The sequence below is a fragment of the Ranitomeya variabilis genome, chromosome 7 (genome assembly GCF_051348905.1).
Source record: "Ranitomeya variabilis isolate aRanVar5 chromosome 7, aRanVar5.hap1, whole genome shotgun sequence".
Taxonomy (NCBI): Eukaryota; Metazoa; Chordata; class Amphibia; order Anura; family Dendrobatidae; genus Ranitomeya; species Ranitomeya variabilis.
In genome coordinates this window covers 175,990,478-176,005,357 of record NC_135238.1, presented here as the reverse complement: position 1 = coordinate 176,005,357, position 14,880 = coordinate 175,990,478, and the positions used below count along the sequence as shown (strand labels likewise).

The 14,880-nt window shown below is 41.7% G+C and overlaps 1 protein-coding gene across 1 annotated transcript in view; it reads right to left on the bottom strand.

Annotated features, from left to right (window-relative positions):
* The window catches only part of COL6A3 (collagen type VI alpha 3 chain), a 143,582-nt gene that overhangs the window by 39,734 nt on the left and 88,968 nt on the right, over positions 1-14,880 (bottom strand). Inside the window, exons 14-28 of the mRNA XM_077272344.1 lie at positions 13,153-13,298; positions 12,947-13,039; positions 12,366-12,419; positions 12,155-12,226; positions 12,032-12,058; positions 11,157-11,201; positions 7,995-8,048; positions 6,700-6,762; positions 4,666-4,731; positions 3,032-3,085; positions 2,279-2,314; positions 1,212-1,274; positions 1,068-1,130; positions 611-673; positions 89-151 (exon numbers count right to left, since the gene is read on the bottom strand). Of these exons, the coding sequence (XP_077128459.1) occupies positions 89-151; positions 611-673; positions 1,068-1,130; positions 1,212-1,274; positions 2,279-2,314; positions 3,032-3,085; positions 4,666-4,731; positions 6,700-6,762; positions 7,995-8,048; positions 11,157-11,201; positions 12,032-12,058; positions 12,155-12,226; positions 12,366-12,419; positions 12,947-13,039; positions 13,153-13,298 (962 nt within the window). The remainder of the gene's footprint in view (positions 1-88; positions 152-610; positions 674-1,067; positions 1,131-1,211; positions 1,275-2,278; positions 2,315-3,031; positions 3,086-4,665; positions 4,732-6,699; positions 6,763-7,994; positions 8,049-11,156; positions 11,202-12,031; positions 12,059-12,154; positions 12,227-12,365; positions 12,420-12,946; positions 13,040-13,152; positions 13,299-14,880) is intronic.

Sequence of the window (14,880 nt, the reverse complement as noted above, 5' to 3'; positions counted from 1 at the left end):
GAGCCTAACTATTCCCAGTAATCTATGGTGGAATTTACATGATAAAATAATGCCACCGTCCAATGTGTAGGGTATGGAGTTAACTCACTGTCTCTCCACGAGGTCCAACTGGTCCATCAGATCCTTTGGCTCCAATATCTCCTGGTTCACCCTTTAGGAACAAATTATGAAAATTCCTTTAATAATATGTCATGCCTACTTTTTCATGTGGACTGTGAAAGTCATTACCAAAACTAATTAAAAAAAAGCAGAACTCAATGAGGAACATACTTAATAGTTGGTCACTGAATGCTGATGAGCAGCACTGGATTAAGGGTCTGGTGGGACTCTCATTTCACTTCCGAGACCCAGATCTTACCTGACCTCTTATCACAACAACATATAAGAAAGACAATTTACGTCTTTAATTCTCAATTCACAAGTCTGTTATTTTATCCTTGTTCATTCGATTACATTTTAGTTGCAGAAATCTAAGTGCAACAGTACAATAAGTACAATGTGAAAAACAACAGATGATATAAATTCTCTGTATACCGATCCTAGAGGGGGTTATAAATAGAGAGAAGAGATTATGATTTACATTGGAAACACAACAGCTGGTTATACAAACCTTGCGCCCGAGTGGTCCAGGTCTGCCACGATCACCAGCAGGTCCAGGAGTGCCTCCTGCTCCCTAAAGGAACACCACAATGCAAATACATGAGTCAGAGGAAAGCTCATATCAGACTAATTCCAGCATTTTCTCCCCATGTGTAATCTCTATTTAAGGCTCTTTAAATAGCACTTGTGAACATATGTAAGTAATCTAACATCACTCCACACTCTGATAAGAGGATTCATTACAATTTCAAAGTGAGTTCTGGAGACTCTGCTAATCTGAGTCTTCTAGGTTTATGGCATATTTTATTCTTCCCGCACTAGTGCCATTTGAAGAGCATACATTTTGGCAGAATCTCACTACAGTTGTTACTATAAAAAAGATAATTAGTTTATATCGATTGAACTAATTATCCCTTAAATATGTGTTGGGGTTCTGTACGCTGCAAAAATAACAGATGTAATCTTACTCTTGGTCCTGGAAGACCTTGCTCGCCTCTTGTGCCTGGAGTACCAATCTGTCCTGGAGGACCCTAAGGATCAGACACATAGACATAAGGTAAAATGCTGAATAGCGATAACACAGCTATAATACCATGATTTTCATTGCCTACCTGAGGACCCCTCAGACCTTGTTCTCCAACACCGCCTGCAGCACCAGCACCTCCTCTGTTACCCTACAAGAAGATGTAGGACAATATATGTTCAATATAGATGAGGAAATCAATTTGATGTAAATCGAATTTGTATGGAATTTTATGAAATTTTCAGGTCTGGGCAAATTTGAAGAAATGGGCATGAAACACCCCCAAAAAATGCCCCCTTCATTTACCACATTGCGAAAGATTGTATCAGACAGAGAAGACTTACAAGACCTCTGGCACATTTGTGTGGTCTTCCCTGATCTCCTGACAAATATAACATTTTCCTACGTGCACCTACATACCTAGTGGTTTTTTTTTACATTCTTTGTGGTAGCAGTTGAATAATTAGTGTTGAAAAGATTCTCAAAAGTTAGAGTGCTGTAAAAAATGTATAATAAAAGGAAAATTTGCAATGGAAATGGACAGGGTAGTGTAACAGAAAAAAATACCCATACCATGGGAAAAATGTGGAAGACGCTAGCAACAGCAGATGCACCACCACTGGCATGAGCCATCAGGGCAATAGTACTAACAAATCCAGGCCACAATTGAGCTCCTTTGCCTCCAACAAGTGATTTAATGGAGAGAAACTGCAGGCCTTATGTCTCAGCAGGATGATGTTACCTCTGACAGTGACACTGTCAGTTTGATTCAGCATTCTGCACAGAACAATCCATCTGATCACAAATGACGAAAAGAGATAATTTTGGGACCATCTTCTAATTTAATTCATTTTTTTAAATGGGTTGTTGCTTAATACCGATTTACCATCTATTTCTATGGTGAGATTACTATGACATTACTTAGGATGTGTTTGATACAGCCCCAATAAACTTCAGAGTGTTACACACATCTTTTCAGGGCAACTGGAAGCCAGGGCAGTTTTGTAAATAGATTTTTGGGAAAAATGAATTGAATCTGGTGAGTTTGAATTTCAAAAGATTTGATCATCTCTAATGTTCACGTATAAATAGTAACACAGCTTGATAAATGGGCAAGAAAGGTACGAAATAACTAAAGTAAAATATCCAACTTACCTTAAGCCCAGGAGGTCCTCTACGACCTGGACCACCCTATGACAAAAACAAACAAAATAAAATAATAGTGAATAATTACCAATGCCAACTTTTTATTATATAGAACTTATGCTGATGTCAGATATATAATAGTGCATTAGATGCTGCTATAACTATCCAGAAAAAATTGTTGATACCGAATGGTTTGGGAATGTTTGTTAATTCATGTAAAATCCAGTGGTTTCATACTACGGAACCATAAGGACACACAGGCCCCGGACTGGCCCACAGGGGAATCCTCTGGTGGGCCCCTGTACAGAAGTGGGCCATCACCCTCATATATGAGCGGTACTTGGCACAATACACTCGATTCACGATGTACAGACAAAGGCAGCAACTTATTTACTTAACAATTAACCCAGCTTATTTCTATATAAATTTGTGAATGAGGATAAAGCCATATTTGCATGAAGCTGAAAGGTGGGGCCCTGGAGTTGTTTACTGGTGGGCCCTTGGTAAGCTAGTCTGACACTGGTTACTGGTTACACAGGGTCATGTTACATTCAACTTTACCTTCTCTGAAGAATATTAACCAAATCTTTCAACTTCTACTAGCTTACCCTCCTATAATATAATAATGTATAATATAATATATGTTACATTCTTTAATACTTTATTTTCAGCTTTATTCTCTTCTCAGCTTGTTTTTTGTTGCCAGTGTGTCCTCACACATGCAATTTCTCACAAACATCATAGTATTGATGCGTTACTCACAGCTTTTCCTGGACCGCCAGGTTGTCCTGCAGGACCATCCCTTCCAGGCTCTCCCTGTTAATAAAAAAATAGGTTGTGATACATCATTTTCCATGAATAAAGATCTTGATTGAACTTCATACTGCTTTCAGTATTCTTTTTAATTTTATCATCAAAGGACTTTTGTTGTAAGAAACTGAAAAACAATGAAAACCATATGTCAAATTATTTCGAGTGAATACACAATGCCCTTTTGAAGATTCAAAAACTTGTAATATTATATACAACAAAGGACAGCTGCATTTGAAGTTCTTTACTTTATGGTTTTCAATATACTTATACATTACTCAAGTAACGCTCTGTTTGCATGATGTTATGCATATGCTTGTCAATGTATAAAAAGCATAGACTTCTGTGCTTTCTTCTACAGTGGGTCAACGCACAAAAAAAAAATCACATTGCTTGCAGCACATTATTTATAACATTGGGCCTTTATGTTTGGTGTATATGTTATATATGTTGAGAGATTTCCCAGCATATAGAGCAAAGTATAGGTTTTGCTATTTAATCTGAGAGCAGCAAAAGAGAGGAGCCTGATTCCAGTGATGTGTCACTTATTAGGCTGCGTGCAGTAGTTTCAATACAATGAGTGTTTTATCAGCAAGAGAATATCACTCCAGGACTAGGTGTCATGTGCAAGCTAGTCCAGCTTATCTGTGTGACCCCACTCGCATCACTGATTGACAGATTGCTGACAATGTGCAGTATACAAAGGAAGCTGTCAATCAGAGTTATGGGTGGGGTTATACAGCAGAGGAAACAGGAATTCTATCAAAACTGCACCAAGCAGCTAAGTAAGTGATACATCACTGCAATCAGGGACTCTCTCCCTACATCATGCTGTTCTCAGATTCCATAGCAAAAACCTGCTGACAGATTCCATTTAAAGCAGCAGAAACAAAACAACAAACATACTGTAGTCCCAATGACCATTATACGAGGAGATCTACAGTTGTCCAGGACTACTATATTGATGACCCATCTTTTAGCTTGCTCATCAATATTAGATTGGTAGGGGCCTGAAACCCTACACCAATCAGCTGTTTGTAAGTCCCACAGCGGCTGGAAGTACACAGTGCATAGCGATGGAGCACCATAGCATGGGTAGTGGATATTCTTGTGTATTGCAGGTGCCCTCCCATTTGTAGAAATGGGTGCAGAGCTGCAGCACCTGAGAAGAGCTACTACATGATGCACAGCGTTGTGGTGCTCCAGCTACGAACACTGTGTACTTCAGCAGATCAGTGGGGATGTCGAGTGTTGGACCTCACGGATTTGACACTGATGATGTATCCAAACAGGTGCAGACACAGACAGAAGAGGGTCCATGTGCAAGAACAGTATTTGGGCACATTGCAGAACATAAGCGCTTCATGATGTACCCCATTATGTATATGACTGAAGTTTCTGGCTGCTTTGTAGGTAATAGTGGGCTCCCATAACTTTTGGGCTCCTGTGCAGCTGCATAGGCTGGACCAATGGTTTGTTGGTTCCTGTATCCAAAAGGTAGGTCATCAATATTGTACTCTCCGAAAACCCCTTTAATCTACAACCATAATTATATGAATCATTATCTGAAATCAGAGATACTTTACCACACTTCCTGCCTCTCCCTTCGGACCTCTTGATCCTCTCTGAGTAGAGTCTGTTCCTGGCTCACCCTAAAGCACAAAAAAATGAAGATTAAGATTTATAAGAGGCTAATAGACATGGAGACTTGATGAACAAGGATGCACTAAATTCATTAAATCAATTCTGGACAAACCTGCTTAGTCAATTCACGACCGCTTACCTGGAGTGGCGCCATTCCAAAGATATCAGCGCCATTGTTCCCAGAGAGTGATGTGACTTGTTGTGTCACGTGCTGGCTGCAGCCAATGAGTGGCCGCTGGTCAGATGCAGCTCCGAGGACATCCACCCTGACAGAATATTGATGAGCTGCAGCTGATGAGTGGCCGCTTCTTGGCTGCAGCCGGCACATGACACGACACTGTCACATCACCACTGGGAACCATGGTGCCAACATTGCTGGAATGGCGCCACTGCAGGTTTTTATTATAGATGAGTTCCTGAATTGATAAGCAGGGGTTGTCCTGTGTTGGTCAATCTCTTTAAGAGGCATGATTTCGGAAGTAATTTACGACACTTTTATGGTGTAAATTATGATGATTTTTTTGATTCATGCTTGGCGTTGCCTCCTTTGGCTAATATCTTACCATAAATATCTTAAAATGCCAAAAGTCGCTCAATTTTTGCACCACTGCTAAATTTTGTGACATTTCAAACAGTTTATGCAAGAGGTGATCTGAGGAAGAGAAATGTTTCACCAAGGAAAGCTAGATTGAATATGTCACATATGCTTTTTGGATCAATTCTACACAAACACCGGGGCTCCGATTTATCATTTGTGTTTTTTTAAGTAACTTTTCTTTTTTGACTTGTAGTTTTCACTGATGTTTTTTGCGCCAGATTTTTTTTTTTTTCTGCCGTTGGCAGGTTTTGCAACTTTTTAGAGGGAAAAGTGTGGCAAAATATCTGATGTAAATAAAATCACTTGGGGTAGGAAACTGGAGCAGAAATTTTTTGACTTTTTAAAAAAGGCGTATTTGATGAATTTGTTGAAAGCATCTCAAAAAGCCATGTTAACGTACAAATCAGGAAACTAACCAAACCGCAAAAAAACAACTTGAATAAAGACGAAAACCGTTTGATGAATTTGTCACAAATCCAAAAGTCACTAATTGACAAGTATTCGCGCCAAAATACTGGCAGAAATGTGATGCTGAATGGGGTCATGTGTTTGTGTGTTCAAGCCTCAAATGCTGATGGATGTAAAACTTTACATAGAAATTATTTTTTCAATTAGAGAAACGCTTTAGACAAACGTTAATCTAAGCTAACCTTAGAGAGACATCCAAAGCCTTTTGGCTTGGCTGACTTGCACTTAAAGGAGTTTATTTATGCTCTCTTATATAACGCCACTAATTCCACAACACTTTACAAATATCATGATCATTGTCTTCCTTGGGGCTCACAATGTAAATTCCCTATCAGTATGTCTTTGGACTGTGGGAGGAAACCAGAGAACCCAGAGAAGATCTACAGAAACATGTGGAGAACATACAAACGCCTTGCAGATGTTGTCCTTGGTAGGATTAGAACCTAGGACCGCAGTGCTACAAAGCGCAAAGCACTGCGCCACCGTGCTAATGGTTGTCCACATAAGAAAACGCACTTTTACATACCATATTAGGAAAGCAGGAGTCCATAAGGGGAGCATGGTCTCCTCACTTTGAACAGTTATTCATAAGCCAGAATGAGAACTTCAACATTTGCTGCCGGTTTCCTCTGCAAGTAGCATTTTTTTTAGCAGGGAGTCTCTTCAGTAGTTTATCCACACAGGACAGATTATCCAAAGTGGCAGAGCATGTACTGTATGTGAACACACCGAGTCCATGCTACACATACCTAGGAGCCATGGACATTGCTGTCTCATGGAATATAGTATCTACGATGATGGAGGCATTCATGGATATGGACTAATTGCACTGGATGTTCCGCAGAAATGAATAGGAGGTCACAGTACAGGTCCATGTATCGTTAAGTCCGACGGTATACAACATACTTACTGGATCACCGCGCAGTCCTTGGTCTCCTCTTTCTCCTCGTGAACCTTTCTGACCTTTTTCTCCCTATTTGTTAATAATAATAAAAAATTATGTCAGATGCACAGAGTGAAACATTGCATGTACTTATTGAAACAGAGTAAAAGTATTCAAAAGTACGTACTAGACCTGAAAAAAAATCACGTTTGAGCCTTATATTTGGCCTATACACTAGGTAAAGCTCATGGTTAGAGATGAGAGAACCCAAACTTAAAAGTTTGGGGTTCGTACCTGACAGTAACTGTCCGCTGCTAAACGCTGAACACGGCAAGTCCGTTGCAATGTTCAGAGTTACGGGGAAGAAAGAGAGATAATTTTCCAGCTCAGAAGTTTGGGTCTCCATTCTTTTCAATCAGGGTCAGGTTTTGGTTCAAGGTCGAAAACAGTTCTGGCACCCAAACCAGACTTTGGAATAAAGTTCAGGTCGGGTACCAGAACTCCTGAGAAGTCTCGCACTCAACTTAAGTATTTTTGATTTGCAGATTTTATTAGTACTGAGGTAGCACTGTCCAGTGCTACCTCAGTACTAATAAAATCTGCAAATCAAAAATACTTAAGTTGAGTGCGAGACTTCTCTTTAGTTTACTATATGGTTTGGGAACCTAGTCTCTGCACCTGACAATAGCAGTGCACACGGTGTTTATGTTCATGGGTACCAGAACTCCAACTTCCACGGGTCCGCTCATCCCTACTCTTGGTATATATGACAATTGTTTTCATAAGTCTCCACGTAGCCAATTGAGGTTAACAAATTATTCTTTAGGCCTCCGACTGCTCTGAATACATTAGCCTGCCACTTTCTCTATAGATAACATAGCTAATTTAATTTTGTTCATGCAGAAACTTTGGACAAATATGCATACCGTATTGTACTATTATTATTTTTTTACTATAGGACCCGATGTGTGACATATGGCACTCTAAGCTTATAGAGTAGCATATGTTGCAGTCTTCTGTCAGAGGTATACTTTGTGAAATCCTTCTAATGTAAACTTCCAATGTTAGAAGGTTATCGTGCTGATACTTTGCCCAGACTAGTGTCATGGTATCTGTGTATGATGTAGCCAAAACAGCCGGATTCATCAGGATTTGGGGATTTTAGACAGCAATAAAGGTACCATGCACTGTATTATTATTGTAATCAAAAGCATGATATATACCACTAACACTGGTGTGAAGAAAACCTTAACGCCAGAAAGACGTGATAGAAACTGTAGAAACTACTGTCTTTTACTGAAGGAGAGACCAAAATAACTCACCCGTGGCCCTTGGCTGCCTCTGTCTCCTGCAGATCCAGGGGTACCCCTCTTACCCTAAAATGGAAGATTGGACACTTTATCTCGCCCTTTGTTTGGCATATATATAGGTACATTACTGTGTATAAATGACTGTACATTACACATAAATGGATGAATTGCTTTCTTTTACGCAATTCTAATGGCTACATGAAATTAAGGGGTCATTCCTATCTCAACCATTTATCCTTTCATCCCATCTACTAAAACAAATAGGTGGCCAGATCGGTTATAGTCTTTTCCCTACAACCAGTCATATATGAATTAATCTCATATCTAATATCAATAATTAATATTAGCTCTATAGACTTTCAAAGGTCATTATGTAACTATTCTATTATTATTATTATTATTATTCATTTTTATAGCGCCATTTATTCCATGGCGCTTTACATGTGAAATACGGGGCAAATATAGACAAATACATTAAACATGAGCAAAATCAAGGCACACGGGTACATAAGGAGGGAGGACCCTGCCCGCGAGGGCTCACAGTCTACAGGGGATGGGTGAGGATACACTAGGAGAGGGTAGAGCTGGTTGTGCGGCGGTTCAGTAGGTTCAGGATCACTGCAGGCTGTAGGCTTGTCGGAAGAGGTGAGTCTTCAGGTTCTTTTTGAAAGTTTCTATGGTAGGCGAGAGTCTGATGTGCTGGGGTAGAGAGTTCCAGAGTATGGGGGAAGCACGGGAGAAGTCTTGGATGCGGTTGTGGGAAGAAGAGATGAGAGGGGAGTAGAGAAGGAGGTCTTGAGAGGATCGGAGGTTGCGTGTTGGTAGGTACCGGGAGATCATGTCACAGATGTATGGAGGAGACAGGTTGTGGATGGCTTTGTAGGTCATTGTGAGGGTTTTGAACTGGAGTCTCTGGGCGATAGGAAGCCAGTGAAGGGCTTGGCATAGGGGAGAGGCTGGGGAATAGCGGGGGGACAGGTGGATTAGTCGAGCAGCAGAGTGTAGGATGGATTGGAGTGGTGCCAGAGTGCTAGAGGGGAGGCCAGAGAGTAGGAGGTTGCAGTAGTCGAGGCGGGAGATGATAAGGGCATGCACTAGTGTTTTTGCGGTGTCGCGGTCAAGGAATGCGCGGATCCGGGAAATGTTTTTGAGTTTGAGGCGGCAGGAGGAGGCAAGGGCTTGGATATGTGGCTTGAAAGAGAGGGCAGAGTCGAGGATCACCCCGAGGCACCGGGCGTGTGGGACTGGGGAAAGTGAGCAGCCATTGACATTGATGGATAGGTCTGGTGGAGGGGTAGAGTGAGATGGGGGAAAGACGATGAATTCTGTTTTGTCCATGTTCAGTTGTAGAAAGCGAGCAGAAAAGAAGGCTGAAATAGCAGACAGACAGTGCGGGATTTTGGTAAGTAAGGAGGTGAGGTCAGGTCCGGATAGGTAAATCTGCGTGTCATCAGCATAGAGATGGTACTGCATACCGTGGGATTCTATGAGCTGTCCCAGACCAAAGGTGTAGATGGAGAAGAGCAGGGGTCCTAGAACAGAGCCTTGAGGAACACCGACTGACAAGGGGCGAGGTGAAGAGGTGGTGTGGCGGAGTGAGACACTGAATGTCCGATCTGTCAGATATGATGAGATCCAGGAAAGGGCCAAGTCTGTGATGCCAAGTGATGAGAGGATTTGTAGCAGAAGGGAGTGGTCCACAGTGTCAAAGGCAGAAGACAGGTCCAGGAGAAGGAGGACAGAGTAGTGTCGCTTGCTCCTGGCAGTTAGTAGGTCATTGGTGACTTTAGTTAGGGCAGTTTCAGTTGAGTGATGGGAACGGAAGCCAGATTGTAATCGATCAAAGAGGGAGCAGGAGGAGAGGTGAGAGGACAGTTCAAGATGGATGTGTTGCTCCAGCAATTTGGAGGCATAAGGAAGAAGAGATATCGGGCGATAGCTAGACACAGAGGATGGGTCGAGGGAGGGCTTTTTGAGGATGGGTGTGATCTTGGCATGCTTGAAGGATGAGGGGAACACACCTGTTGTGAGTGAGAGGTTGAAAAGGTGCGTTAGGGTTGGGATGAAGACCGTGGAAAGGTTAGGGATGAGGTGGGATGGGAGCGGGTCGAGCGTGCAGGTGGTGAGGTGTGATCTTGACAGGAGGGTGGAGAGCTGATCTTCTCTCATGGTGGAGAAGCTGGTTTTGGAGGAGCAGGGGTGAGCAGCTAAGAGGGGCAGTGGGTGCTGTGGGCCAAAGCTTTCTCTGATCGTATCGATCTTCTGTTTAAAGAAAGAGGCAAAGTCTTCAGCAGAAATGAGAGGGGAGGGAGGGGGTGCAGGGGGACGGAGTAGAGAATTGAAAGTGTTGAAAAGCTGTTTAGGGTTGTGAGACAGGGCGGTTATGAGAGATGAGAAGTAAGTTTGTTTTGCGGCAGTGAGCGCGGACTTGAAGCTGGCGAGGGACTGCTTGTATACAGTGAAGTGGTCAGCAGAGCGGGATCGCTTCCATCTCCGCTCAGCGATCCTGGAAGCCCGTCTCAGTTCTTTAGTCAGGCTGGTCAGCCAGGGCTGCCTGTTGATTGTACGAGTTTTGCTATGCATGAGCGGGGCGGCCGAATCGATTGTTGCTGTTATTGTAGCGTTATAAAAAGCAGCGGCAGCATCTGTGTCATGAAGGGAGGCTATATCGGTAAGAGGGAGAAGGGACTCAGAGAGTGATTGTAAGTTGAGATGTTTGAGATTTCTGCGAGGGAGTTCGTGGAGTGGGGGTTGCACACTAGGAGAGGAGAGGGAAGAGAATGTCAGTAGGTTGTGGTCAGACAGGGGGAGGGGTGAGTTAGTGAGATTAGTAAGGGAGCAGAGGCGGGTGAATATGAGGTCCAGCGTGTGGCCATCTTTGTGAGTGGCCTCAGAGGACCATTGAGTGAGGCCAAAGGAGGCAGTCAGTGATAAAAGTTTAGAGGCAGCTGAGGTGGAAGTGTCAATCGGGATGTTGAAATCACCCATGATGATAGTGGGGATGTCAACAGAGAGGAAATGAAGTAGCCATGTGGTGAAGTGGTCGAGAAAGGTGGAGATGGCTAGTTCTGGGGGGCCAACATATATTCTACCAACATATACATAGTTACAGTAACTAACTTCTTTTAATTAATGGTAACAGATATACTAAATGCAACCATGTATCCAACTTACATCTTCACCATCAATGCCATCCAGGCCAATTTCTCCTACTTCACCCTATGGATAAATGATACATTAATACATTATGTAGGATTGATTTATGCACATGTGTGATATAAAACAGAGAAATGGCAAATTGCTACTACTCTTTTAGCTTAACCTAGAAGTCTAAGTAACTCTGTAGCATGCTATGCAGGGACTTGTGGATGTGGAAAAACTAGAGGCTATGGCCAACATTAAAAGCTATGATGACCTATTCAAAAGACACGGGTTCTGTAATGTGCCATCAAAATGGAGAGGTGACAGTTCATGACTGCCATATCTCCTTTCATTATCTATTGAACTGCTGGAGATAGCTGAGAGCTGTACTCAACCATCTACAACAGCCCCGTAAAGAATGAAAGGAGACAAGGTTCGCATCTGCCATTCCAACATGATATTTCAGAGCCCCGTTCTTCAGATTGGAAGGTTGGCCAATGGTCAGCCTTCCTCTTATCTGCAAGATATTACCCATGCTTTGGATAAGAGTTAACTTTCCATTATGAGATTAAGATTGCAGATGTGGTGCTACCTGTCACATCTAATTATATTAGATGTGATATATTATTAATGAATGTGGATGAGCAGAGATATAGTAGGGTTGGTTTTTTGCCAACTGTTGGGTTGTGGGTGTCTATGTCTCACAGCTACAAGCACCGTGTAGCCCTGGCCTTATATCAATAAACAAAATCTCATGTACAAGCTAGTGTATGTTCATTAACTGTGAGCCAAAATGATGTGTGTGTTGGTTATTCTGTAAATATGTTTTCTTCCAAGAAAGAACATGTGTTGTATAACCTACACAACTTGGAGATACAATTAAGATGCTATTGTGGAGATTCTGTTACCTTGTCCCCAGAGAATCCACGAGAACCCTAGAACAAAGACAAAAAACACAATTTGTCTAAGTTTTAAAAAATTGTAAGTTTGAAAAGCAAATCTGCAGATGCAAGAAGAAAATGATCTCGTACCTTGAACCCTCTTTGACCTGGACATCCTCGAAAACCTTGTGTTCCATTTGTACCAGGTGGACCACGCTCTCCCTAAGGCATAAAACACAATGTGTATATAGGTTTTAGTAAATTTGTGTCAATATTTATATCTTCATATCTAATTTTTTAATTTAATATCCATTGTAAATGGATTGAAATATATGGGAAACAGATTAATGGTATTACTTACAGGTCCGCCTTCTTCTCCTGGGAAGCCTTGGTGACCCTTGAGACCTGGTGCACCCTAAAAAACAAAGACATGAATTTCACATTCACATATCCACTGACACAATGAATGTGAATAAGCAAATTATTTATTTCTTTTGCTAGTCTGTCCATTTTGCTATCCATACACCTTAGGCAGCTATTCATCTGACAGCAATACCTCTATTCTAAATGTGAATGGATTTTCAAAGGTTAAATGGAAAGAAGTGCTACCAAAGAACTCTAAGCACGGATGAAAAACACATCTGCCATAGGAAGGGTTGGGTTGGATTCACCCAACATGTACATATGCCACTGAGAACGACGGCACTCTACGACCACAGAATGATCTAATACTGATTGATCTTTACTCATAGGAAATGTGATCTACCTGTTAAAAAAGGCTACTAAACAACTACCCTGTTCACAATAATATTACATATGGCAACATTTTACTTAGTTTTGTCTGAAATGGAACATACTGAGAATTTTATTAATATTTACAAGGATTTTTTATACAGATTTTCACTTTTCCTGATTAAATATGTATTAAAAACTGAATCTTACCTTTGGTCCAGTGACACCTGGAGATCCAATATCACCTCTCTCTCCTGAACACTTGCAAGGGACTCCACAGCAACCTTTCTCTGCAATATTATCCTGTTATCGAGACATGGAATGAGTTCCTACTAGTCAGTGCTATAAAAGTATCGTATATATAATATATGACAGTGCTACTGTACTGACCGCTGCAAGACAAAAGCAGAACTCACCAGTTCTTCAATGATCTCGTAATCCAGATCCACACGGTTTAATCTCAGTGGGTTATTGTATGTGAATCCTCTGCCAAATTCTAGCTGCATTATTTGGTCAAATTTGGGGGTGCTTTCCATTCCCACAAAAAGCAAAGCTCTAACTCCTATAGATACATTTTGAAGTCAAGATCAGCACATTATGTAATAAACTTTCTTTATATTACATCTTCAAGTAACAGAGGTATTTTAGCGCATGACTATAACTGTGATGTTTTGTGAAACTTTTATTTCAATTACTAAATTCTCAAGTTTTTGTACAAATACTCTAGACACTGTTTCCTGTCCCTTCTTTTGGGAGAGAAATTAACGTACAATGAAAAAGAGAGAAATGATCTGTAATTAAATTAGTGCTGATGCTGCTGTGATCCCAGGCCTTTATTACATAGCTGCATCTACTAACACACAAACAACCTGACATGTGTGTCTGGGTAAGATATTCTAGTCCTTTTTTGCAGTAACCATGTGAAGCAGTTTCCTAAACATACTCTGCTCCTAATTCACTAAAAGGAAGTTGTTTGTTGTTTTCATTGTCTGCCATGTTACACATATAAAGAAGTGGCAGCTCTGTATCCAGTCATGGTTTCTACAGGATTTCTAGCTTACAGTACTCTATACTCTGTTTTGTGTCCCTTGTTATGGGAGAGAAGAGATTACAGTGAGTAAGAGAACATTTTTTCTTCTTCAATTGGTGCTGATGCTGCTGTGATCACAGGACTTTATTGCAAAGTTGCCTATTTAGATTTCCAAACAAACAGACATTTTTGTTGGGTACAATATTCAAGTTCTCCTATACAATACCTATGTGAAGCCTTACCCACCAAATACTTTACTCGCTCATAATTTACTAACAGGAAGTTTATTGTGTTCATTATCTGTTATTTTACATATATAAAGAAATTGCAGCCCGGTCACTAGTCAGTGTTTGTACATGGTACCAACCCTCCTTTTTTCTTTTAACTACATGCTTTCTAGCTCACAATACTGTACACATTGCTTTTGTGTCTCCTCTCAATGGAGAGAAGAAACAATGGGAAACAGAGGAGTTGGCTTCTAAGGGTACTGTCACACCGTGCAATTTTCGTCGCTACGACGGCACGATCCGTGACGTCGCAGCGTCGTATGAGTATCGCTCCAGCGTCGTAGACTGCGGTCACACTTTGCAATCACGGCGCTGGAGCGATGCCGAGGTTCGCTGGTAACCAGGGTAAACATCGGGTTACTAAGCGCAGGGCCGCGCTTAGTAACCCGATGTTTACCGTGGTTACCAGCGTAAAAGTTAAAAAAAACAAACCGTACATACTCACCATCTGATGTCCGTCAGGTCCCTTGCAGTCTGCTTCCCGCTCTGACTGAGTGCAGCCGTACAGTGAGAGCACAGCACAGCAGTGACGTCACCGCTGTGATCTGCTCTCACTTTCCGGCCGGCGCTCACAGTCAGAGCGGGAAGCAGACGGCAAGGGACCTGACGGACATCAGATGGTGTGTATGTACGGTTTTGTTTTTTTTACTTTTACGCTGGTAACCACGGTAAACATCGGGTTACTAAGCGCGGCCCTGCGCTTAGTAACCCGATGTTTACCCTGGTTACCAGCGAACGCATCGCTGGATCGCTGTCACACACAACGATCCAGCGATGACAGCGGGAGATCCAGCGACGAAAGAAAGTTTCAAACGATCTGCTACGAT